The sequence below is a fragment of the Anomaloglossus baeobatrachus genome, chromosome 1, assembly GCF_048569485.1.
Source record: "Anomaloglossus baeobatrachus isolate aAnoBae1 chromosome 1, aAnoBae1.hap1, whole genome shotgun sequence".
Taxonomy (NCBI): Eukaryota; Metazoa; Chordata; class Amphibia; order Anura; family Aromobatidae; genus Anomaloglossus; species Anomaloglossus baeobatrachus.
This window is the reverse complement of record NC_134353.1, coordinates 958,867,979-958,892,640: the sequence shown is the minus strand read 5'-3', so window position 1 is coordinate 958,892,640 and position 24,662 is coordinate 958,867,979. Positions and strand designations below refer to the sequence as shown.

Below are 24,662 nucleotides of genomic sequence, written 5' to 3'. Positions count from 1 at the left end.
GACCCCGCACTACACATGAGGGAGAGAGAGCGACAGACCCTGCACTACACATGAGGGAGAGAGAGCGACAGACCCCGCACTACACATGAAGCAGAGAGAGCGACAGACCCCGCACTACACATGAGGGAGAGTGAGCAACAGACCCCGCACTACACATGAAGCAGAGAGAGCGACAGACCCCGCACTACACATGAGGGAGAGAGCGACAGACCCCGCACTACATATGGGGGAGAGAGAGCGACAGACCCCGCACTACACATGGGGGAGAGAGAGCGACAGACCCCGCACTACACATGGGGGAGAGAGAGAGCGACGGACCCCGCCTTACATATGGGGGAGAGAGAGCAACAGACCCCGCACTACACATGGGGGAAAGTGAGAGCGACAGACCCCGCACTACACATATGGGGGAGAGAGAGCGACAGACCCCGCACTACACATGAGGGAGAGAGAGATCGAGAGACCCCGCACTACACATGGGGGAGAGAGAGCGACAGACCCCACACTAAACATGGGCGAGAGTGAGAGCGACAGACCCCGCACTACACATGAGAGAGAGAGAGACAGACCCCGCACTACACATGGGGTATAGAGAGCGACAGACCCTGCACTACACATGAGGAGAGAGAGCGACAGACCCCACACTACACATGGGGGAGAGAGAGCGACAGACCCCGCACTACACATGGGGGAGAGAGAGCGACAGACCCCGCACTACACATGGGGGGGAGAGAGAGCGACAGACCCCGCACTACACATGGAGAGAGAGCGACAGACCCCGCACTACACATGGAGAGAGAGCGACAGACCCCGCACTACACATGGGGGAGAAAGAGTGACAGACCCCGCACTACACATGGGGGAGAGAGAGCGACAGACCCCGCAGTACACTTGGGGGAGAGAGAGCGCAACAGACCCCGCACTACACATGAGGGAGAGAGAGCGACAGACCCCGCACTACACATGGAGGAGAGAGAGCGACAGTCCCCGCACTACACATGAGGGAGAGAGCGACAGATCCCGCACTACACATGGGGGAGAGAGAGCGACAGACCCCGCACTACACATGAGGGAGAGAGCGACAGATCCCGCACTACACATGGGGGAGAGAGAGCGACAGTCCCCGCACTACACATGGAGGAGAGAGAAAGCGACAGACCCCACACTACACATGGAGGAGAGAGAGAGCGACAGTCCCCGCACTACACATGAGGGAGAGAGCGACAGATCCCGCACTACACATGGGGGAGAGAGAGCGACAGACCCTGCACTACACATGAGGGAGAGAGCGACAGTCCCCCCACTACACATGAGGGAGAGAGAGCGACAGACCCCGCACTACACATGGGGGAGAGAAAGAGCGACAGACCCCGCACTACACATGGAGGAGAGAGAGCGACAGACCCCGCACTACACATGAGGGAGAGAGCGACAGACCCCGCACTACACATGAGGGAAAAAGAGAGAGCGACAGACCCCGCACTACACATGAGGGAGAGAGAGCGACAGACCCCGCACTACACATGGAGGAGAGAGAGCGACAGACCCTGCACTACACATGGAGGAGAGAGAGCGACAGACCCCGCACTACACATGAGGGAGAGAGAGCGACAGACCCCGCACTACACATGGAGGAGAGAGAGCGACAGACCCCGTACTACACATGAGGGAGAGAGAGCGACACACCCCGCACTACACATGGAGGAGAGAGAGCGACAGACCCCGCACTACACATGGGGGAGAGAGAGAGCGACAGACCCCGCACTACACATGGGGGAGAGAGAGAGCGACAGACCCCGCACTACACATGGAGGAGAGAGAGCGACAGATCCCGCACTACACATGGAGGAGAGAGAGCGACAGACCCCGCACTACACATGAGGGAGAGAGAGCGACACACCCCGCACTACACATGGAGGAGAGAGAGCGACAGACCCCGCACTACACATGGGGGAGAGAGAGAGCGACAGACCCCGCACTACACATGAGGGAGAGAGAGAGCGACAGACCCCGCACTACACATGGAGGAGAGAGAGCGACAGATCCCGCACATGGGGGATTGGTGCAGCTCGATGCTCCTTGTAGTGAGTGGAGGAGGAGACGTCTTCTGGGTTTATTCTTGGTCTGGAGATTCTCCATTATTATTATTCTTGTGCTGTATATTATCTTCTATGATTAGTAACTTTCTACTTTTTGTATTTAGTTCTGTGATTTCCAGTTTTTCTTTCTTTGTAGAATTTATTTCCCAGAATGCCTCAGCTCAATTATACAGGACTTGCTGTCACTTGTAGTTCTGCAGCAGACATAGAGCAGGGTTATCTGTGCCCTTCTGACCAATGGATCCTCCACATTCCCTCTTTAGTGATGGGCCATTTCTATGTGCCTAAAGCGGGCTTTACACGCTGCGACATCGCTAATGCGGAGTCGTTGGGGTCACGGAATTCGTGACGCACATCCGGCCGCATTAGCGATGCCGTTGCGTGTGACACCGATAAGCGATTTTGCATCGTTGCAGAAACGTGCAAAATCGCTAATCGGCGACATGGGGGTCCATTCTCAAATCTCGTTACTGCAGCAGTAACGAGGTTATTCCTCGTTCCTGCGGCAGCACACATCGCTGCGTGTGACGCCGCAGGAACGAGGAAGCTCCCCTTACCTGCCTCCCGGCCGCTATGAGGAAGGAAGGAGGTGGGCGGGATGTTACGTCCCGCTCAGCTCCGCCCCTCCGCTGCTATTGGGCGGCGGTTCAGTGACGTCGCTGTGACGCCGTACGGACCGCCCCCTTAGAAAGGAGGCGGTTCGCCCGTCACAGTGACGTCGCCGGACAGGTATGTATGTGTGACGGCTGTTGTGCGGCACGGGCAGCGATTTGCCCGTGTCGCGCAACAGATGGGGGCGGGTACCCACACTAGCGATATCGGGACCGATATCGCAGTGTGTAAAGTAGCCTTTAGGCTACATGCACACGCTGCTTTTTTTGCTGCTTTTTTGGCTGCAGTTTTGTTGTCAGAACTTTCTGACATTTGACTTCCCAGCAATGTCTATGAGAAGTCAGATTTGCTATGCGCATGTTGCAGTTTATTTGTCAGCATTTTATTTGTCAAAGGTTTGTGGCAAAAAAAATGCAGCATGTCCATTCTTCCTGCGTTTTTGTCAACATTTGTCACAAAAACGCAGCAAAAACGCATGGTGTGAAAAACGCACCGAAAATTACTTGCGTTTTTTGTGACATTTCCAGGCTCTCTCTGACAAGGTGCAGTTTTGGCTGCATTTTGGCTGCAGTTTTGGCTGCAGTTTGTGAACACAAAAAGATGCAGCGTGCGTATGTAGCCTTACCCAGCTTGGCCAGTGGCCCTGGTGGCGGCGGCACGCTGGGTAATAAAGGGGTTAATACCAGCTTCGTATTCTCAGATGGTACTAAGCCCGAAATTCATGGTGTCATGCCAAACTAGACATGGCCACCATGAATTTCTAGTAAACAGTAAAAAAAAAGCAACAACACAACACAGAATTTTTTTTTTTTATTACAAATAAAATAAAACAACATTTACAGACTCCATCTTTATTATAGAATAATCCTTAGTCCGATGTAATCCACAGGAACAGCAATGTCAGCTTCATCACTCTGTACAGACACCGGAGACCTACAGTGTGGCGATCACCCCGCTGGTGACCTGGAGAAGGAAAGGACACAGGGGTGTAGGTCATTAGGATCTGACTGCTCGTGGTGTTTCGAGGCTGCTAGAAGGGACAGGAGAAGGGGGGCCAGAGAGCAGGAGAAGAAGGAGTAGGAGAACGAGGGGGCTATATCTAGTGCCCAGTGTTGTGTAGGAGGTGACAGTGTGTGAGGAACTATAAGCAGAGATAAGGGAACTAGCGTACTCCCGTGTTCTGTAACACATTCACTGCCGCATTCGCGGTGAGAAGGGAGAGGGTTCAGGTTGGAGCTGGCCAGTCCAATTGGAAGCACTATGTACACTCTGTTCAAGAAGAAATCGGCTTTTTCTGCAGGAGCCGAAAATGCTGTCACCCTACTTAGCAGAAGAGAAGGGAAGAAGTATGTGAAAAAACCTCACCAAAAGGAGCCAAGACAAATGATATGTGCACACACAGAATGTGGTGAGCCTTCCTCATAAAGATGGCTGCAGCCCAGGTGCAAGATGCTGATGTCACAGCCACTCACCCTCCACACTAGAGGGGAAGGGCGGCTCCTATGTGGTTTTTCTAACTAAGGCTAGCTTCACATTAGCGTTTTTTTGCCTTAAGGCAAAAAAACGCAAACTGCATGTGACTGGATCCTTTTTTTTTGGATTCCAACGCATGCCACCGCTAGTGACCTGAACGTTTTTTTACTGGATCCGTCTACTGGATCCAGTAAAAAACCAGACCATTCACTTGCGTTTACATGCGTTTGGGTGCTGTTTTTCAGCTTAGTTTTGACGGATCCGTTTGTTCTATGTCATCTGCCATTCAGCTCTGCTACATGGCCGCTGACAGCAGACACAGACAGAGCCGCACGATCAGAATGAAGTCGGATGAACGTCACCCGACTTCATTGTCATCCTGCGGCTCTATGTGGCATGGCCTGATTTTTGGTCACCGGTGAAGGTCTCACCGGTGACCGCAAATCCCCTGAGTGACCGCAGTGATCAGCGCTATCAGCAGTGCCGTCACTGAGGTTACCCGCGGCCACAGCAGAAGTCCTCCCGCTGAGATCTGTGGCCGCGGGTAACCTCAGTGACAGCTCCGCTGATAGCGTGACTCACTTCAGTCGCTGCGGTGAGCTCACAGAGAGCGGTCCTGGTCTGTGACCGCTCTCTGTCAGCTTCTGATGTAGCAGAGCTGAGAGCGTCGTGGGACCTTTTTGTATTACGTCGGACATGGAAGGGTATTTGGGGACTTTAATAAATTGGTGAAAGAGGTTGTTGTTTTTTGTCATTTATTACAAATAAAGGATTTTTTTGGATGTGTGTTTTTATTTTCTTTAGTTTACAGGTTAATCATGGAAGGTATCTCGGGTAGACGCCTGCAATGATTAACCTAGGACTTAGTGGCAGCTATGGGCTGCTGCCATTAACTCATTACCTCGATTGCCACCGCACCAGGGCAATTCGGGATGAGCCGGGTACAGTTCCGGGACTGTCGCATCTCATGGATGCGGCTATTCCGGGCGGCTGCAGGCTGATATTTTTAGGCTGGGGGTGTGAAGATGTAATTTACCCTCTCACTGTATATGCTGTACAGATTCCTATTTCAAGCTGGGTTCATTGTCTTATTTGAACTACTTCTGTGTACATTTCTATTGTTGTAGGTAATCACCCCCCTAAAATGCAAGGTTATATCCTCTTGAGGCACTTCCATCCCTGGGAGTAGGGGGAGGTGGGCCTAGAGTCCAACTAGTGTAAACTCTGCTTACCTGGGAGATTCAGGCAGAGTGAGCTGAAACTTGAAGGGAGCAGGAGCTCCAGCCTGTGTGGCTGTGGACACGGACGGAGCTAGGCCTGTGTGGCGGCCCGTGGGATTGTGTGGAACTCTTTGGACTACTGTAAGGACGATTGCTTTGTAATCCGGTCCGAGGATTGTCGGGAAGGGCTCCCGAATCTGTTTTACGTGGACTTATCGTGTGCTGTTCTTGCATTCCTGTTAATAAACCTGTTGGATCGTCCCTCGGCCTCGTCCATCCTTTGCTCTGTTGTACACCCCCGTCACAAACTGGTTGGCAGCGGCGGGATCAGAGCAGAAGAAATGGAGGACAACAGCCAATCGACGTCTGAAACCAGAACCTCAGGATACAGGAACTGGACTGTGGCGAGTCTACAAACAAAGGCCCGTGAATTAGGTGTCGGCTACAAAGGACTCTCTAAGGAGCAACTAATTGAGGCATTGGAACACGCTTGCCTGCAAGATGGCACCGAGGAACAATTTCCACAGCAAGGGGAGCAAAGACGGGAGCCGGAGGTGAATACCCAAAAAAGTCAATGGGTTGTGTGGTACAAGGAAAAGATGGCACTGCTTGGAGATGAGGCCACCATAGAAGATAAGAGGGAGGCCATGCGTGGAGCTGAAGAGAAGGAGCGCAGGATGGAGGAGATGGCATTGCTGGATAAGCAGCTCGCTGTGGAAGCCGCGAGAGGTTCCAGACAGACTGTAACCCCAGCACCCATCATGAGGGAACTTCCCAGAGTGTCCCGCAAAGACTTCAAGCAGTTTAATGAGGCTGCTGGTGACATTGAGGGCTTCTTCCAGGACTTTGAGCATCAGTGTCGATTAATGGAAGTCCCAGAAAGGGAGCGCGTCCGGCATCTGGTTGGGCTCTTAGAGGGTGGAGCTGCTGCAGCCTATAGAGCTATGGACCATCGGTGGAACTGTGAGTATGCGGATATTAAACAGACTATTCTAGAACATTATGCTGTAACGCCAGACACTTACAGGACTCAGTTCCGTACTCTAGCATGTGATGAGGAAGTGTCCTTCAAGATGTATGCCCACAAACTCAAACATCTGTGGCATCGTTGGTTGGAGGCAGAGGAGGCCTTAACCTTGGAGACCGTCCTCCAGGTCCTCCTAAAAGAGCAGTTTTACTTCAAGTGCCCCGCTGAGATCCGGGAATGGGTGCGTGAGAGAAAACCAGCGACAGTGGAGGAAGCTGCTGCTCTAGCTGATGAGGTGCTCACCATCAAGCCTCAGTGGAGGGTTCTGTTGGAGGATGGAGAGACGCCTAACAGCTCCACAACACCGGATGCCCCCAGTTATTCTGTCCCCATTGTTCCCCGTTCCTCTAAGCCACCACATGTTGATACCCGTGTTAATGTGCCTCCAGTTGCTTCTACTGCACTTTCTGGAATACGCCGGGGAGAGGAAGTAACAGAGCGCAGGTGTTATGTTTGTAGGCATCCCGGGCATTTGCAGGCCTCATGCCCAGCCAGGCCATGGAGGAATCATCCTCAAACCCCTACAGCACCTTCAGGTGGGAGCCGGCCTCCAAGTTCCCCTACCCCTTACCCAAGAGGACGCCTTGGATGGAGGGAGACCCAGCTCAGATGCTATCAATGTGGACAGCCAGGGCATCGGCAAGTCTCCTGCCCAGCTGTTCAAATGAGGACTGATCCTGCGCCCAATCGGATTGTTAATTATTTACAGCCCAGCGCCATGGAGGAAGATGTGGCACCGCTATGTGAGGACTGGCCTAGTGACTCAGCCCATGTTGCACCACCAGGAGTTTACGGGGTGCGACCTGCAGTTATGACAACTTCTGCTCATCGAGGTAAGCACTTGCAGGAGGTTGTGCTGGATGGACAGAGACTTGTTGGATTTTGTGACTCGGGTGCTTTCCTCACACTGGCTGATCCCCGAGTGGTTCGGCCTGAGGCAATCCATAGAGGACCTGGGATTGTCATTGAACTGGCTGGTGGACAATGGAGGACTATTCCCACAGCCACTGTGGATCTGAGCTTTGGTTTTGGGGTCAGGCGATGTGTGGTTGGGGTGATGGGTGGTCTGCCTGCAGCTGTTCTCCTGGGCAATGATGTGGGAGAGCTACGATGCCAATTCGTGGCTGCATGAAGCCACATGTAAGTAACGCTCTGCCTGTGTGTACTTAACCAGTGACCTGTAGAGGTCCCTAGTACGTACACAAGTTGGGAGGGGGAGGGATTGTGAAGATGTAATTTACCCTCTCACTGTATATGCTGTACAGATTCCTATTTCAAGCTGGGTTCATTGTCTTATTTGAACTACTTCTGTGTACATTTCTATTGTTGTAGGTAATCACCCCCCTAAAATGCAAGGTTATATCCTCTTGAGGCACTTCCATCCCTGGGAGTAGGGGGAGGTGGGCCTAGAGTCCAACTAGTGTAAACTCTGCTTACCTGGGAGATTCAGGCAGAGTGAGCTGAAACTTGAAGGGAGCAGGAGCTCCAGCCTGTGTGGCTGTGGACACGGACGGAGCTAGGCCTGTGTGGCGGCCCGTGGGATTGTGTGGAACTCTTTGGACTACTGTAAGGACGATTGCTTTGTAATCCGGTCCGAGGATTGTCGGGAAGGGCTCCCGAATCTGTTTTACGTGGACTTATCGTGTGCTGTTCTTGCATTCCTGTTAATAAACCTGTTGGATCGTCCCTCGGCCTCGTCCATCCTTTGCTCTGTTGTACACCCCCGTCACAGGGGGGGCTCCCCATAACGTGGGGCTCCCCATCCTGAGAATACCAGCCTTCAGCCGTGTGGCTGGTATCAAAATTGGGGGGGGACCGCACGTCGTTTTTTTTAATTTATTTAACTGCATGATATAGACCCGCCCTCCGGCGGCTGTGATTGGTTGCAGTGAGACAGCTGTCACTCATCGTGGGGGCGTGTCTGACTGCAACCAATCATAGACGCCGGTGGGTGGGGAAAGCAGGGAATACCAGATTCAATAATGAGCGGCTGGCTTTTTCAAAAGTGGAGAAGCCGCCAGAGCAGTGTGAACGCCGTTCAGTGCCGCGCCGGTGATCGGGTATCGGTGAGTATGAGAGAGGGGGGGGAGAGGGATAGACTGACATGGGCAGAGAGAGAATAGAGACCGAGAGGGAGACCGACCAACAGACCGACAGAGAGAGAATAGAGACTTTAAATTAAAACAAAAAAAAATAGCTAAACCAATAGTTAGCTAATAAAGAGATACAGAGATATATAGATCGAGAGAGAGAAAAATATAGATAAATGCATAGAAATATATATATATATATATATATATATATATAGATAGGAAGTGAGCAAGACTATGGAAAGAAATATATATAGATCGGTAGATAGATAAATAGATAAGTTGATTTTACATTTTTTTTTTTTTTAAAAAAAAGGAAAGTTAGATACATTGCTATAGATAGATAGATGAATGAACATTGATAAATATAATGTTAAATATAACTATAGATATATTTAACATATATATATATATTTAATGTTTAAATAAAGATTTTGAAGATCTAGAAAGAAAACTATCTGCTTCAGACCATGTTTGCAACGGCAAAAAGGATCATTCCAGCCGCAGGCAACCGCAAATGTGAAAAATAGATCCGGCGCCCATTGAAATACATTGCAGCTAGTGCTGCAATGTACAGGATCCGGTGAGCTGCAGTTTTTGATCGGAGGGAAAAAACGCTACATGTTGCGTTTTGGAAACATGGTGAAAAACTGCAACTCACAGGATCCAGACACGACCGCAAGCAAACGGATGCAAACGCATGTTGCCGCTAGTCTATTGACATTGCATTGTGCTGTCAACGGATCCGGCAACATGCGTTTTCAGTTTTTCTGCCGACCGGCAGAAAAACGCTAATGTGAAGCTAGCCTAATTTAGTGTAGGGACTCGCAAGTGTGAGAATCCTTGACGAACGGATTGCGAGCTTACATATTTTGGGCCAAAATATAAACTAATATCTCACTATTTGAGGTATGGCACATTTTATCCATTTTTGCAGGATGTGTGTTGACCTTCTGAATTCAGGTGGTTAAATGGTGAGCCTGTCATGTACTTATAGTGCTAACTGACCCGCCTGACCTGGTGTTGTGCGTCATTTATAGGCCATAATTCAGACACTGTGCGTCTCGTGTATCCGTGCGAGATGCACCTATATAGTGCTGATGGGCCCGCCTGACCTGGGTTTCTGGCGTCATTTATAGGTTACAGTTCAGACACTGTGCATTTCACTCATATGATGGGCTCCCAGTGCAAGCCTTATGAGTGTGCATGTCTTATGCTAAGCAGCCGCCCCTCCCCTCTAGTGTGGAGGTTGAGTGGCTGCTCATCAGCATCTTGCACCCGGGCTGCAGCCATCTTTATGAGGAAGGCTCACCACATTCTGTGTGTGCATACATCATCTGTCTTGGCTCCTTTTGGTGAGGTTTTTTTTTATATAGTTCTATGTGGTTTTTCTAAGTATGTGAAGGATTGAAAGAGGTTGTGTAAATTGGTAGGGTTATCTCCGGGTATAAGGTTGCAGCCCAGTATATGCGTTTATAATTGTGGAGCTCAAAGACTGCACTTTTCCTGTCATTACTCACTAGCCCCTTTCATAAGCTGCGGACCCTACCCGGCCCACTGCTCCACATGTCCCTATGTCAACACCCCCAGCTCCGTCCGTAGCCCCTGTCCCTCCCATAACACCCAGGGTGTACCAAGATGGCGGTATTACATCATCTGGAAGTCAGGTGCTCGAAACTTCCTGTGGCGGCCATCTTGCTCCACCCAACAATTGAAATCCTTTGCACAAGAACACTTACCTGACCAAGCTACTAACCTCAAGGATGTGATCCAAGAACAGAGTCAGTTGAAAAGTACATCTCCAGACTCAGATGTTTGCTGACCTTGGATTCTCACAACAAGTTAGGCTCGGCTTCTGTCACAAGCCGGAGGATCTCAGGAATAATATTATGAAGACTGAAATTGAAAATGTCCCCATAAACGATGCTATTATTATAGCAAAGAATTTCAGAAGAATACGAAGCCCTCCAAAAAGACAATGGTTGTTCTGATAGAAGAGGACTCTAGAGACCCTCAATATGTCATGTTTAATGTATCACCATTTCCTGCACAAGTGTATCAAACTACAGCTGGACCTTCACCACAATTCCAAAATTAACCTGACCAAAGAGTGGTTAGAGGCCCTTGCTTCCGGTGTGGAAGAGAAGGACATATAAAACGTGATTGTCGCACACCGTCCAAAAGGTGTTACTCTCAGAATGACTATAGACGACAACAAAGGATACAAAACTTGGAACCTCAACAAGGTGACCAAGATCAGGCCCAACCATAGCTGCAGTGATGGTTGGGTACGCCTGAGCCAACCATGGCTTCTACCACAAATGCCTTTTTCCCTTGTTCTACAGTCACCCTACTGGTAGATGAGAACCCAATCAAATTCATGGTGGACACAGGTGCAAGGCCTACCCTTGTCCGTCCCTCTTGCTTAAGGGTGGCTTTACATGCTGCGATATCCAGCCCGATATCGCTAGCATACGACCCACCCCCATCGTTTGTGCGAAACGGGCATATCGCTGCCCGTCGCGCACAAAATCCGGCACCCCCGTCACACATACTTACCTGCATAGCGACGTCGCTGTGACCGGCGTACCGCCTCCTTTTGAAGGGGGCGGTCCGTTTGGCGTCACTAAGCGACCGCCCAATGAAAGCGGAGGGGCGGAGATGAGCGGGACGTAACATCCCGCCCACCTCCTTCCTCCCGCATTGTGGCCGGAGGCAGGTAAGGAGATGATCCTCGTTCCTGCGGCGTCACATGTAGCGATGTGCATTGCCGCAGGAATGAGGAACAACTTCGCCCCTGCGACAGCAGCGATAATTGGGAGTGGACCCCCATGTCAACGAGGAGCGATTTTGGACGTTTTTGCAACGATCCAAAATCGCTCCTATGAGTCACACTTTCCGACATCGCTACAGCGGCCGGATGTGCGTCACAAAATCCGTGACCCCAACGAGATCGCTGTAGCGAAATCGTAGCGTGTAAAGCCCGCTTAAGACTCTGCCAGACTCCTGTTGTCACCTACCTGTCTCCATGCGGTCCATGCTGCACACCTCCTTCTTGACAAAACGGCCGACATTACCCTTGACCACCCCACAATGGTCCAAGTACCCCACGACCTGAAGGCAATGCTTGTCCAGACTCAACCATGACACCAATCTGCCCAACACCACCTTCATCTTCAGTGCTCCCTACTGCTCCCTGACAACGTTATCCTTCAGCGGTGCACCACCTCAAATCCCACCACTCTGCTTCCGCTTTCTAGGGGGGAATACCCCACATGTCAACATGAAGCCCAGGAACGCTGCAACTCCTGCGACATGGTTGGCGTCGACATTTGCAGCCATGGTTGCTTAAAGGAGATGGAAAAAGAAACTACTACACCTCGCCAAGTGTCCGAAAAACCCCTGCCAGACGCAGATCTCACTTTGTGGACAGATGGTTTTGTTATCTAAAGTGTATATAGCATTGAATTGAATAAATAAATAAATATATATATATATATATATATATATATATATATATATATATATAGTATACAGTATATACAGTAGAGACCAAAAGTTTGGACACACCTTCTCATTCAAAGAGTTCTCTTAATTTTCATGACTCTGAAAATTGTAGATTTACATTGAAGGCATCAAAACTATGACTTAACACATGTGGAATGAAATACTTAACAAAAAAGTGTGAAACAACTGAAAATATGTCTTATATTCTAGGTTCTTCAAAGTAGTACTTACAGCAAAGATGAGCAGCAGTGTGTACACAGGCCAAAGCTAATACTCTACCAGGAGGATATTTATTCCTCTTTTTGTTGCTATTTTTATATTTAGTGTAGGGACCTACAAGCATGAGGTTCCCGTGATGAGGCTATCATCAAAGATGAACTTGTGGGACCTTTTCGGGTTGAGGATGGAGTGAAGCTCAACTCCCAGACCTACTGCCAGTTACTGGAAGACAACTTCTTCAAGCAGTGGTACAGGAAGAAGTCGGTATCGTTAAAAAAACCCCATGATTTTCATGCAGGACGTGGCTGGCTAGTAAAGGTCTAAAAGATGAAAAAATAACGACATGGCCCCCTTGTTCACCTGATCTGAACCCCATAGAGAACCTGTGGTCTCTCATAAAATGTGAGATCTACAGGGAGGGAAAACAGTACACCTCTGGGAATGGTGTCTGGAGGCTGTGGTGGCTGCTGCACGCAATGTTGATGGTAAACAGATCAAGCAATAACAGAAATCTATGGATGGTCGGCTGCTGAGTGTCATCAGAAAGAAAGGGGGCTATATTGGGCACTCATTTTTTCTGGGTTTTGTTTTTGCATGTCAGAAATGTTTATTTCTAAATTTTGTGCAGTTATATTGGTTTACCTGGTGAAAATAAAGAAAATAAACAAGTGAGATGGGAATAGATTTGGTTTTTATTAAGTTGCCTAATAATTCTGCACAGTAATAATTACCTGCACAAACAGATATCCTCCTAAGATAGCCAAATCTAAAAAAACGCACTCCAACTGCCAAAAATATTAAGCTTTGATATTTATGAGTCTTTTGGGGTGATTGAGAACATAGTTGTTGATCAATAATAAAAAAAAATCCTCTAAAATACAACTTGCCTAATAATTCTGCACACAGTGTATATATATATATATATATATATATATATATATATATACTGTATATATATATATATATACTGTATATATACCATTCACCAGAGCTAAGAATACAGCAATATTACATGTAATGCCATCAGACATCTATATATCCGGTATAATGCTGTACTATTATGTTATCTCTATCCCAATCTTGATCTTTACAAAACTATCAGGCGAGGCTCCCGATCCCGAGCACGGGGGGATCGCCCATCACTATCCCTGTTTCTCTTCCTTCCTTGTTTCGTCCTCTAATAGATGAGAGTAGTAAAGTTTCCCGTCTGGCTGATTTATGATTAACTCCTTTAAAGCCGGAAAATTTTAGAACCAAGGAGAAAGTGTTGCACAGTCTCCTCCTGAGATCGGGGTCGGTCGGCGCCGGCAGAAAAGAAGGAAGACGACATCTGCACTGTTATATCTTCTCACATGATTTTCATTATTATTTTCAGTTCATTTTTGTTTTTCCCTTTTGTTGATTTTCTCATCCTCTTTTACAATAAAGAATCTTCTTTGTGTTTTTTAATAAGAGATTTTTCCTGATTGACCCTTGAAAGATGAATAAGGACAAAGACCAAATTATGGAGAAGATATTAAACCTGAGTCTGGAGATAATCTTCCATCTTACTGGAGAGGTGAGAGGCTCTGATGTCATCACATTACATCATTATCTATGGGGATAACAGAGGATATGACCGGGGAGGTGAGAGGCTCTGATGTCATCACATTACATCATTATCTATGGGGATAACAGAGGATATGACCGGGGAGGTGAGAGGTTCTGATGTCATCACATTACATCATTATCTATGGGGATAACAGAGGATATGACCGGGGAGGTGAGAGGCTCTGATGTCATCACATTACATCATTATCTATGGGAATAACAGAGGATATGACCGGGGAGGTGAGAGGTTCTGATGTCATCACATTACATCAGTATCTATGGGGATAACAGAGGATATGACCGGGGAGGTGAGAGGTTCTGATGTCATCACATTACATCATTATCTATGGGGATAACAGAGGATATGACCGGGGAGGTGAGAGGCTCTGATGTCATCACATTACATCATTATCTATGGGAATAACAGAGGATATGACCGGGGAGGTGAGAGGTTCTGATGTCATCACATTACATCAGTATCTATGGGGATAACAGAGGATATGACCGGGGAGGTGAGAGGCTCTGATGTCATCACATTACATCATTATCTATGGGGATAACAGGGGATATGACCGGGGAGGTGAGAGGTTCTGATGTCATCACATTACATCATTATCTATGGGGATAACAGAGGATATGACCGGGGAGGTGAGAGGCTCTGATGTCATCACATTACATCATTATCTATAGGAATAACAGAGGATATGACCGGGGAGGTGAGAGGCTCTGATGTCATCACATTACATCATTATCTATGGGAATAACAGAGGATATGACCGGGGAGGTGAGAGGTTCTGATGTCATCACATTACATCATTATCTATAGGAATAACAGAGGATATGACCGGGGAGGTGATAGGTTCTGATGTCATCACATTACATCATTATCTATGGGAATAACAGAGGATATGACCGGGGAGGTGAGAGGCTCTGATGTCATCACATTACATCATTATCTATAGGAATAACAGAGGATATGACCGGGGAGGTGAGAGGCTCTGATGTCATCACATTACATCATTATCTATGGGAATAACAGAGGATATGACCGGGGAGGTGAAAGGTTCTGATGCCATCACATTACATCACTATCTATGAGAATAACAGAGGATATGACCGGGGAGGTGAGAGGCTGTGATGTCATCACATTACATCATTATCTATGGGGATAACAGAGGATATGACCGGGGAGGTGAGAGGCTGTGATGTCATCACATTACATCATTATCTATGGGAATAACAGAGGATATGACCGGGGAGGTGAGAGGTTCTGATGTCATCACATTACATCATTATCTATGGGAATAACAGAGGATATGACCGGGGAGGTGAGAGGTTCTGATGTCATCACATTACATCATTATCTATAGGAATAACAGAGGATATGACCGGGGAGGTGATAGGTTCTGATGTCATCACATTACATCATTATCTATAGGAATAACAGAGGATATGACCGGGGAGGTGAGATGCTCTGATGTCATCACATTACATCATTATCTATGGGAATAACAGAGGATATGACCGGGGAGGTGAAAGGTTCTGATGCCATCACATTACATTACTATCTATGAGAATAACAGAGGATATGACCGGGGAGGTGAGAGGCTCTGATGTCATCACATTACATCATTATCTATGGGAATAACAGAGGATATGACCGGGGAGGTGAGAGGCTCTGATGTCATCACATTACATCATTATCTATGGGAATAATGGAGGATATGACCGGAGAGGTGAGAGGCTCTGATGTCATCACATTGCATCATTATCTATGGGAATAACAGAGGATTTGACCGGGGAGGTGAAAGGTTCTGATGTCATCACATTACATCATTATCTATGGGAATAACAGAGGATATGACCGGGGAGGTGAGAGGCTCTGATGTCATCACATTACATGATTATCTATGGGGATAACAGAGGATATGACCGGGGAGGTGAGAGGCTCTGATGTCATCACATTAGATCATTATCTATGGGAATAGCAGAGGATATGACCGGGGAGGTGAGAGGCTCTGATGTCACCACATTACATCATTATCTATGGGAATAGCAGAGGATATGACCGGGGAGGTGAGAGGCTCTGATGTCATCACATTACATGATTATCTATGGGGATAACAGAGGATATGACCGGGGAGGTGAGAGGCTCTGATGTCATCACATTAGATCATTATCTATGGGAATAGCAGAGGATATGACCGGGGAGGTGAGAGGCTCTGATGTCATCACATTACATCATTATCTATGGGAATAACAGAGGATATGACCAGGGAGGTGATGGACTCTTGGAAATGTCTGTAGTGATATTAATGTTTCCATACTCAGGATTACACAGTAGTGAAGACCTCTAGTGATCGCTGTCAGGCCCCTGAGTCTGAAGGACGGGGAGGGCCCCTGAGCCAAATTCGGATACAGGAGGACATCAATAACCAGAAGATCCTAGAACTCACGAACAAGATGCTTGAGCTGCTGACTGGAGAGGTGACACTGCTGGGAATGCTGGGACATTATACAGGACGGCACTGGAGGATTCTGGGTGATGACGGTATCATTGTGTTGTCAGGTTCCTATAAGGTGTCAGGACGTCACCGTCTATTTCTCCATGGAGGAGTGGGAGTATCTAGAAGGACACAAGGAGCGGTACAAGGAGGTGATGATGGAGGAGCCCCAGCCCCGCATATCACCAGGTAATAGACAGGACTGAATACACCCGGCCTATAATTATCTGTATGTAATAATGATGTCCGTCCTGTCTGTGTCTCCTGCAGGTCTCTCCAGTACGAGGACGACCCCAGAGAGATGTCCCGCTCCTCCTCCTCCACAGGATCCTCAGGTAGATGGAGATCTCCCCTATGAGGTGTAGACGGCTGTGACCTCCTTGTGTTCAGTCTTGTTTTCTCCTCCAGTATTAGATGTTTTATACTTGTGTAATGAGAGCGGTGGAGACGGCAGGATCACAGCTGACCACAGACCTCACATACAAAATTTGTGGTTCAGCCAAAAATTGCTATTTCATCATCTAAGTGGAGATTGGAAATCCGTGGTCCAGCCACATATTGACATTTCATCATATAAATACTGGTTATTAGTTTAGTGATAGGTGACTGACAGGTGTGAATCTAGGGTTGCGAAACAGCTGGTTTAAAGATACATTAAACATGAGTAGTTAATCCCTCGATTGTGGTGGAAGGGGGCATAGGCGTGGTGTTTGAGGTGTACGTGGGGTAGGTGCTAATGTTCCTGCAAGCTCTACTGAACAAACACTGGCATGTCCTATCTAAAGACAGCTGACACCTTTCGTTACCGGGTGGGCTACTCCGCTCCTTTTCTTTGGCAGCCTCACAATGGTATGACTTGTAGATGAAGGCCAGATAGAGCATGTGCTACAGTGGACAGCAAGCTCTGTATCAAGTGGCCTCTCCTCCTCTTCCTCAATATCCCACACAGTACATTCTTCAAAAGGTGGCACCCCAATTACTCTTATTCTCCCCGCGTTATAACTCTCCAACCATCCAGTGACTGTGGAGAATCACAGATGAGTGAGTCTGCAGAGCTGTTCACACATTCTATCCCATGAGTATCAGAGTTTTTTCCAAAAAATCCCAGACTCGAGGAGGAAAGCATCTGCACTGATGCCCAAAATCTTTGTCAATTGGATCCGGGCCCGGACAAAATTGTGTGCGAGCATGATCCAGGCCCTCGCCAACAGACGTTATTCCCCGGGGGTGGAGGTGATTATGTTGAGACTCGGATACTTGAGGAGCATGCTTAATGTACTGTCCTGTGAAGGCAGAAAGAGGAGGAAGAATGACTCTCAGGGCGAGGAGTGGGACAACAGCGAGGATGATGATGAGGTTGTAGATCCCACTTGGTGTGAACCCAGAGACATGCAGCCAAGTAGCTCAGGAGAGGAGGAAGACGAGGAGGTTACATTGCCGCTTTCCGAGCAAGGGGAGGCTGGGAGGAGAGAGGCTGATGCTGGGGGAGGCTGGGAGGAGAGAGGCTGATGCTGGGGGAGGCTGGGAGGAGAGAGGCTGATGCTGGGGGAGGCTGAGAGGGGGAGGCTGATGCTGGGGGAGGCTGGGAGTAGAGAGGCTGATCCTGGGGAAGGCTGGGAGGGGAAGGCTGATGCTGGGGGAGGCTGGGAGGAGAGAGGCTGATGCTGGAGGAGGCTGGGAGGAGAGAGGCTGATGCTGGGGGAGGCTGGGAGGAGAGAGGCTGATGCTGGGGGAGGCTGGGAGGGAGAGGCTGGGAGGGGGAGGCTGATGCTGGGGGAGGAGGGAGGCTGGGAGGGGGGAGGCTGAGAGAAGAGAGGCTGATGCTGGGGGAGGCTGAGGCTGGGAGGAGAGAGGCTGATGCTGGGGACAGAGAGGCTGATGCTGGGAGGAGAGAGGCTGATGCTGGGAGGAGAGAGGCTGATGCTGGGAGGAGAGAGGCTGATGCTGGGGGCAGAGAGGCTGATGCTGGTGCAGCATGGGGGATGGAGCACGATGGGGGGTGCGCAGCATGGGGGATGGAGCACAATGGGGAGTGCGCAGCATGGGGGATGGAGCACGTTTGGGAGTGCGCAGCATGGTGGATGGAGCACGTTTGGGAGTGCGCAGCATGGCGGATGGAGCACGTTTGGGAGTGCGCAGCATGGCGGATGGAGCACGTTTGGCAGTGCGCAGCATGGCGGATGTAGCACGTTTGGGAGTACGCAGCATTGCGGATGGAGCACGTTTGGGAGTGCGCAGCATGGCGGATGGACCACGTTTAGGAGTGCGCAGCATGGCGGATGGAGCACGTTTGGGAGTGCGCAGCATGGCGGATGGAGCACGTTTGGGAGTGCGCAGCATGGCGGATGGAACACGTTTGGGAGTGCGCAGCATGGGGGATGCAGCACGATGGGGAGTGCGCAGTATGGCGGATGGAGCACGTTTGGGAGTGTGCAGCATGGCGGATGGAGCACGTTTGGGAGTGCGCAGCATGGCGGATGGACCACATTTGGGAGTGCGCAGCATGGCGGATGGAGCACGTTTGGGAGTGCGAAGCATGGCGGATGGAGCACGTTTGGGAGTGCGCAGCATGGCGGATGGAGCACGTTTGGGAGTGCGCAGCATGACGGATGGAGCACGTTTGGGAGTGTGCAGCATGGCGGATGGAGCACATTTGGGAGTGCGCACCATGGGGGATGCAGCACGATGGGGAGTGCGCAGTATGGCGGATGGAGCACGTTTGGGAGTGCGCAGCATGGCGGATGGAGCACGTTTGGGAGTGGGCAACATGGCAGATGGACCATGTTTGGGAGTGCGCAGCATGGCGGATGGAGCACGTTTGGCAGTGCGCAGCATGGCGGATGGAGCACGTTTGTGAGTGCGCAGCATGGGAGATGGAGCACGATGGGCAATGCGCAGCATAGGGGATGGAGCACGATGGGGAGTGCGCAGCATGGGGGATGGAGCACGATGGGGAGTGTGCAGCATGGGGGATGGAGCACGATGGGGGGTGCGCAGCATGGGGGATGGAGCACGATGGGGGGTGCGCAGCATGGGGGATGGAGCATGATGGGAGGTGCACACCTCCCCCCAACACACACACACAACACACCACACACACACTGGGAACCACAAACACCGCCCTACACAGACACCCACACACACAGACAACGCTGCACACACACAACACCCAACACACAAACACCGCGGCATACATAAATATACGCACATACCGCACAACACACACATTGCACAAAACATACCTCCCCCCAAAACACACCACACCCACACAAACCACGCAACACACACACACACACAACGCTACAGACACACAGCGCTCCACAAACAACGCAACACACGCAACACACATACAACACCGCTCTCACCCCCCGCCACACCCAGAACATGTACAGCCCCTACACCAACACTTGGTAACTACACACAACAACATCTATATATATATATATATATATATATATAACAAAAATCATACATGAACTACACAATACATAAATTCTAGAATACCCGATGCGTAGAATCGGGCCACCTTCTAGTATCTAATAACTGATGGACTGAGTAATATTTCTGGATTGAAATGAGGTTTATTGTACTAACAGAAAATGTGCAATCTGCATTTAAACTAAATTTGACAGGTGCATAAGTATGGACACCCTTATCAATTTCTTGTTTTGAACCCTCCTAACTACTTTTCACTGACTTACTAAAGCACTAAATTGGTTTTCTAACCTCATTGAGCTTTGAACTTCATAGGTAGGTGTATCCAATCATGAGAAAAGGTATTTAAGGTGGCCACTTGCAAGTAGTTCTCCTATTTGAATCTCCTATGAAGAGTGGCATCATGGGCTCCTCAAAACAACTCTCAAATAATCTGAAAACAAAGATTATTCAACATAGTTGTTCAGGGGAAGGTACAAAAAGTTGTCTCAGAGATTTAAACTGTCAGTTTCCACTGTGAGGAACATAGTAAGGAAATGGAAGAACACAGGTACAGTTCTTGTTAAGCCCAGAAGTGGCAGGCCAAGAACAATATCAGAAAGGCAGAGAAGAAGAATGGTGGGAACAGTCAAGGACAATCCACAGACCACCTCCTAAGACCTGCAGCATCATCTTGCTGCAGATGATGTCACTGTGCATCGGTCAACAATACAGCGCACGTTGCACAAGGAGAAGTTGTATGGGAGAGTGATGCGAAAGAAGCCATTTCTGCAAGCACGCCACAAACAGAGTCGCCTGAGGTATGCAAAAGCACATTTGGACAAGCCAGTTACATTTTGGACGAAGGTCCTGTGGACTGATGAAACAAAGATTGAGTTGTTTGGTCATACAAAAAGGCGTTATGCATGGAGGCAAAAAAACACGGCATTCCAAGAAAAGCACTTGCTACCCACAGTAAAATTTGGTGGAGGTTCCATCATGCTTTGGGGCTGTGTGGCCAATGCCGGCACCGGAAATCTTGTTAAAGTTGAGGGTCGCATGGATTCAACTCAGTATCAGCAGATTCTTGACAATAATGTGCAAGAATCAGTGACGAAGTTGAAGTTACACAGGGGATGGATATTTCAGCAAGACAATGATCCAAAACACCGCTCCAAATCTACTCAGGCATTCATGCAGAGGAACAATTACAATGTTCTGGAATGGCCATCCCAGTCCCCAGACCTGAATATCATTGAAAATCTGTGGGATGATGTGAAGCGGCGGTCCATGGTCGACGACCATCAAACTTAACTGAACTTGAATTGTTTTGTAAACAGGAATGGTCAAATCTACCTTCATCCAGGATCGATCCAGGAACTCATTAAAAGCTACAGAAAGTGACTAGAGGCTGTGATTACTGCAAAAGGTGGATCTACAAAATATTAATGTCACTTTTATGTTGAGGTGCCCATACTTATGCACCTGTCAAATTTAGTTTAAATGCAGATTGCACATTTTCTGTTAGTACAATAAACCGCATTTCAATCCAGAAATATTACCGAGTCCATCAGTTATTAGATATATGAAACTGAAATAGCAAAAACGCAAATTGTTATAAAGAAAAAAGGTTAACATTAATAGGGGTGCCCAAACTTTTTCCAATTTAAGATTTTATTGATTTTTCAAAGAAATACAATATGAGAACATACATCCATGCTGTAACAAATGATGCGATTCAAAAATCAAAAGTCAATGCGACACCAAGCCTTTGCAGGCTTCGTAATATTCTATAGATGGTAGAAATAATACATGGATAATCATTTAAAACCTTCGATAATAGTGCCCAAACTTTTTCATATGGCTGTACATTATCTGCTAACTTTGTTAAAAAAAAAATCAACCAAAAAACAAAACTAATCAGTAGAGGCAGAAATTTCAATAATTTGACTACTACATGAATGAAACTGCACATCCACAACCTACACGAGTTATTCTGGGAATTTTACTGCTCTAAAACACCTTGCTTACTACCGGCCACCACATCAACTCTGTCTGCTGCTTCTGCCTCCTCCATTACCGTGGCAAGTGTTCTCACACATGTCTCCGGCTGCAGAGCCTCCACTTGTGTTCTCGCTAGACTCCCTACAGTCACCTGTTACGGAAATGGACATGCCAGGTGCTTTTGACGGATGTCAGACACAGAGCAAACCACATCTTTCTCAACCCACCATAACATCTCCGCCTAGGCCTCCCTCACAGTCCATCAGTTTGTTGGCCACTGATATGCCTCCTTTCCACCTTGTGGACAGTCTGTTTCTGAAAATTGATGGCCATCGCAGTCCTCCAGTTGCCATTATTTCTCTAAGAAAGCTGTGGCAGAACCAGACCAGTGTGTCGCAGGAAACATTGCCTGTTCCCTGGAAGACTCTGTGACTGCCAGGGTGCATTTCACCACTGACACCTGGATGAGCAAGCGTGGCAAGGGGCGTCACGTCTCGCTCACTGGGTGACTCTGGTCGCTGCTGGGGCAAGGGGCTGCTCCACAAGTCCTGGTATCTCCAAGGCTTGCGGGACAAACCTCTGTACCTATCACTTCCTCCACTGCTTCGGCTTCCTCCACCTCTTTTAGGGCCTCCACCTGCGCTCTCAACCTCTACCTTAATGTAACACGTGTTCCAACAGTTCAGAGAGCACCCTTCCTCCATACAGGGCTGCCAGGGCTCAACGCAGTCAGGCAGTTTGCAAGTTAAAATGCATTTGACAACACAGTCACACTGCTGAAGAGTTGTGGACAGCTGTCCAGGTCGAGTTCCAGCATTCGCTGTCTCCACTGAACATGGAGCCAGGGAAGGCAGTGTGCAATAATGCTGCAAACCTGGTGGCGGCCCTACACTGCACCGGTGCAACCTCACACATGTGCCCTGCATGGCTCATGTCCTCAATTTGGTTGAACAGCAATTTCTAGGCCATTATCTGAGCCTGGATGCGCTGCTGCAGAAGACATGGTCGCTGTGTGCTCACTTCCACCGTTCACACACCGTAGTTAATCGATTTGTATCGCAGCAGAGGTCTTTTGGCCTACCGGTTAACCGATTGATATGTGATCTGCTGACATGGGGGAATTTCACTCTGCATATGTTGTAGTGACAGTGGCAACAGCTATGAGCCTTGGGGCAGTAGGTCATGACACGTAGCCTGGGCTAACGCAGTCCGGTCGTGGGGTAAATCATATTTGCAGAGTGGGCACAGATGAAGAACCTTTGCATCCTTTTGTAGAGTTTAAGAATGGCTACTAAGATTGTTACCGCTGATGATGACGTTCTTCCCATCACTATTTCGGTGGTCTACATGCTGCAGCACACTTTGAATAGTCTGCGGGAGGAAGTAATGGTAACGGGAGGAAGCAGAGAAGGATGCGGAAGGGAAACAAATATCTCTAAGGTCCAGACTGTCGTTGCGCAGGCGAGATGGCATGAGAGGGTGGAGTACAGCAATCGAGGGGGTCTCATGGTACCAGACAAACTGTAAGTGAAGGTGCAGGAACCAAGGAACAAATAAAGGAAGAAAAGGTGATGGGCGCGCAACAGTCAGGAGATGAAGAAGATATTTATCCCCTCCTTTGTTGTCCGTGGTTGGTGGCAGGAGACGGAGGAAGCATGCTTGAGTGATACCTCACCACCAACACACCATCGACTTGTACCTTTATGGAAGTGTCCGACACATGAGCGCCTTCTTGCTGCACTATCTGGACATGATTCCCAAATTGTTAGTATTAGAAATTGTGTTGACTACTTGGATGGTTTAGATCCACGGTACAACAGTAAATTTTGCCAGTTGCTTCTCCCTCTGGAAAGTGAAGCATGTATGCTGGAGTATCAAAACCAACTTGTACACAATCTTAAGAGTGGTGTTCCCAAGACGGCAGTGAGGCCCACAGTGTGCATTGCTTTTCTAGACTTTGAAACCCGGGAACATCGAGTCGTTATTGCAGAAATTTTAGCATCAGTTTAAGTGGCAGAAGAACTTTCTGTGAGGATTGGCACATGTTTTTTTAGACCACCCCACCCCATGCACCATCAGAACAGAGGACACATAGCGACTGGAGAGGATGGTGCAGGAGTATCTAGAGATCAATATTGATGGGGTAGGACAGACACTTTTGTATTTTGGTCTTCAAAAATGGAAGAGTGGCCTGAGCTCGTCAGTCACGCCTTGGAGGTTTTGTCATGTCCGACAGCCAGCGTTCTTTCAGAACGTGTCTTCAGCGCTGCTGGTGGTGTCCTGATGGATAAGCACATCTGGCTGTCACCTGAAAGTGTAGACCATCTAACTTTCATCAAGATGGATCTGGAATGATGTTTCCACCCCGGTCGCAGACTGTGAAGACTAGGAGATGGTGTATTTTTCAGTGTGCTGCATTGATCTTTTATTATTGCAGTCTGTGACACCTTTGTCGTGGCTTCTATTGAGATGGATGGGGAGGATGGAGGGGAAGATGACCAGGTCATTACTGGATGTAGAGGTTGGGGGGTTAGTAGGAGGTGAAGAATTATAGGGATGAAGGTGAAGAGCAACAGAGAAGTTTACAGTGACTATGGATCCAGTTCCCTTTTGGTTCAGTTCTGGTCTAATTCATTATAGAACACATATAGATGCACAAACAAGTTGAATACAAAATCTATTCTTAGAAGTGCGCTCAGGTGTGGTCCAGAGGAAGGGGACGGTACTAGTGATAAGCGAGTATATTCATTACTATTCGCTACTCGCACGGATAGTAGTACGGTATTCGGGTTACTCGTTACATTGCGAGTTTTTGTGTATTCACCTTGCAATATTTGTTGGTCCCACCCAGAAGATTTGGCGCCTGATTTGTAGCCAATAAACATGCTCGGCTTCTTAACCAA

General features: G+C 48.5%; 2 protein-coding genes across 3 annotated transcripts in view; both read left to right on the top strand.

Annotated features, from left to right (window-relative positions):
- Positions 1 to 24,662, top strand: part of LOC142257597 (uncharacterized) — a 1,260,196-nt gene that overhangs the window by 208,083 nt on the left and 1,027,451 nt on the right. For both annotated transcript variants that reach the window (XM_075329744.1, XM_075329737.1), the window contains exons 9-12: positions 13,728 to 13,805; positions 16,169 to 16,324; positions 16,407 to 16,530; positions 16,612 to 16,676. In XM_075329744.1, coding sequence (XP_075185859.1) covers positions 13,728 to 13,805; positions 16,169 to 16,324; positions 16,407 to 16,530; positions 16,612 to 16,676 — 423 coding nt within the window. The remainder of the gene's footprint in view (positions 1 to 13,727; positions 13,806 to 16,168; positions 16,325 to 16,406; positions 16,531 to 16,611; positions 16,677 to 24,662) is intronic.
- Positions 23,044 to 24,662, top strand: part of LOC142303624 (uncharacterized) — a 307,530-nt gene continuing 305,911 nt past the window's right edge. Inside the window, exon 1 of the mRNA XM_075345159.1 lies at positions 23,044 to 23,148. Coding sequence (XP_075201274.1) covers positions 23,044 to 23,148 — 105 coding nt within the window. The remainder of the gene's footprint in view (positions 23,149 to 24,662) is intronic.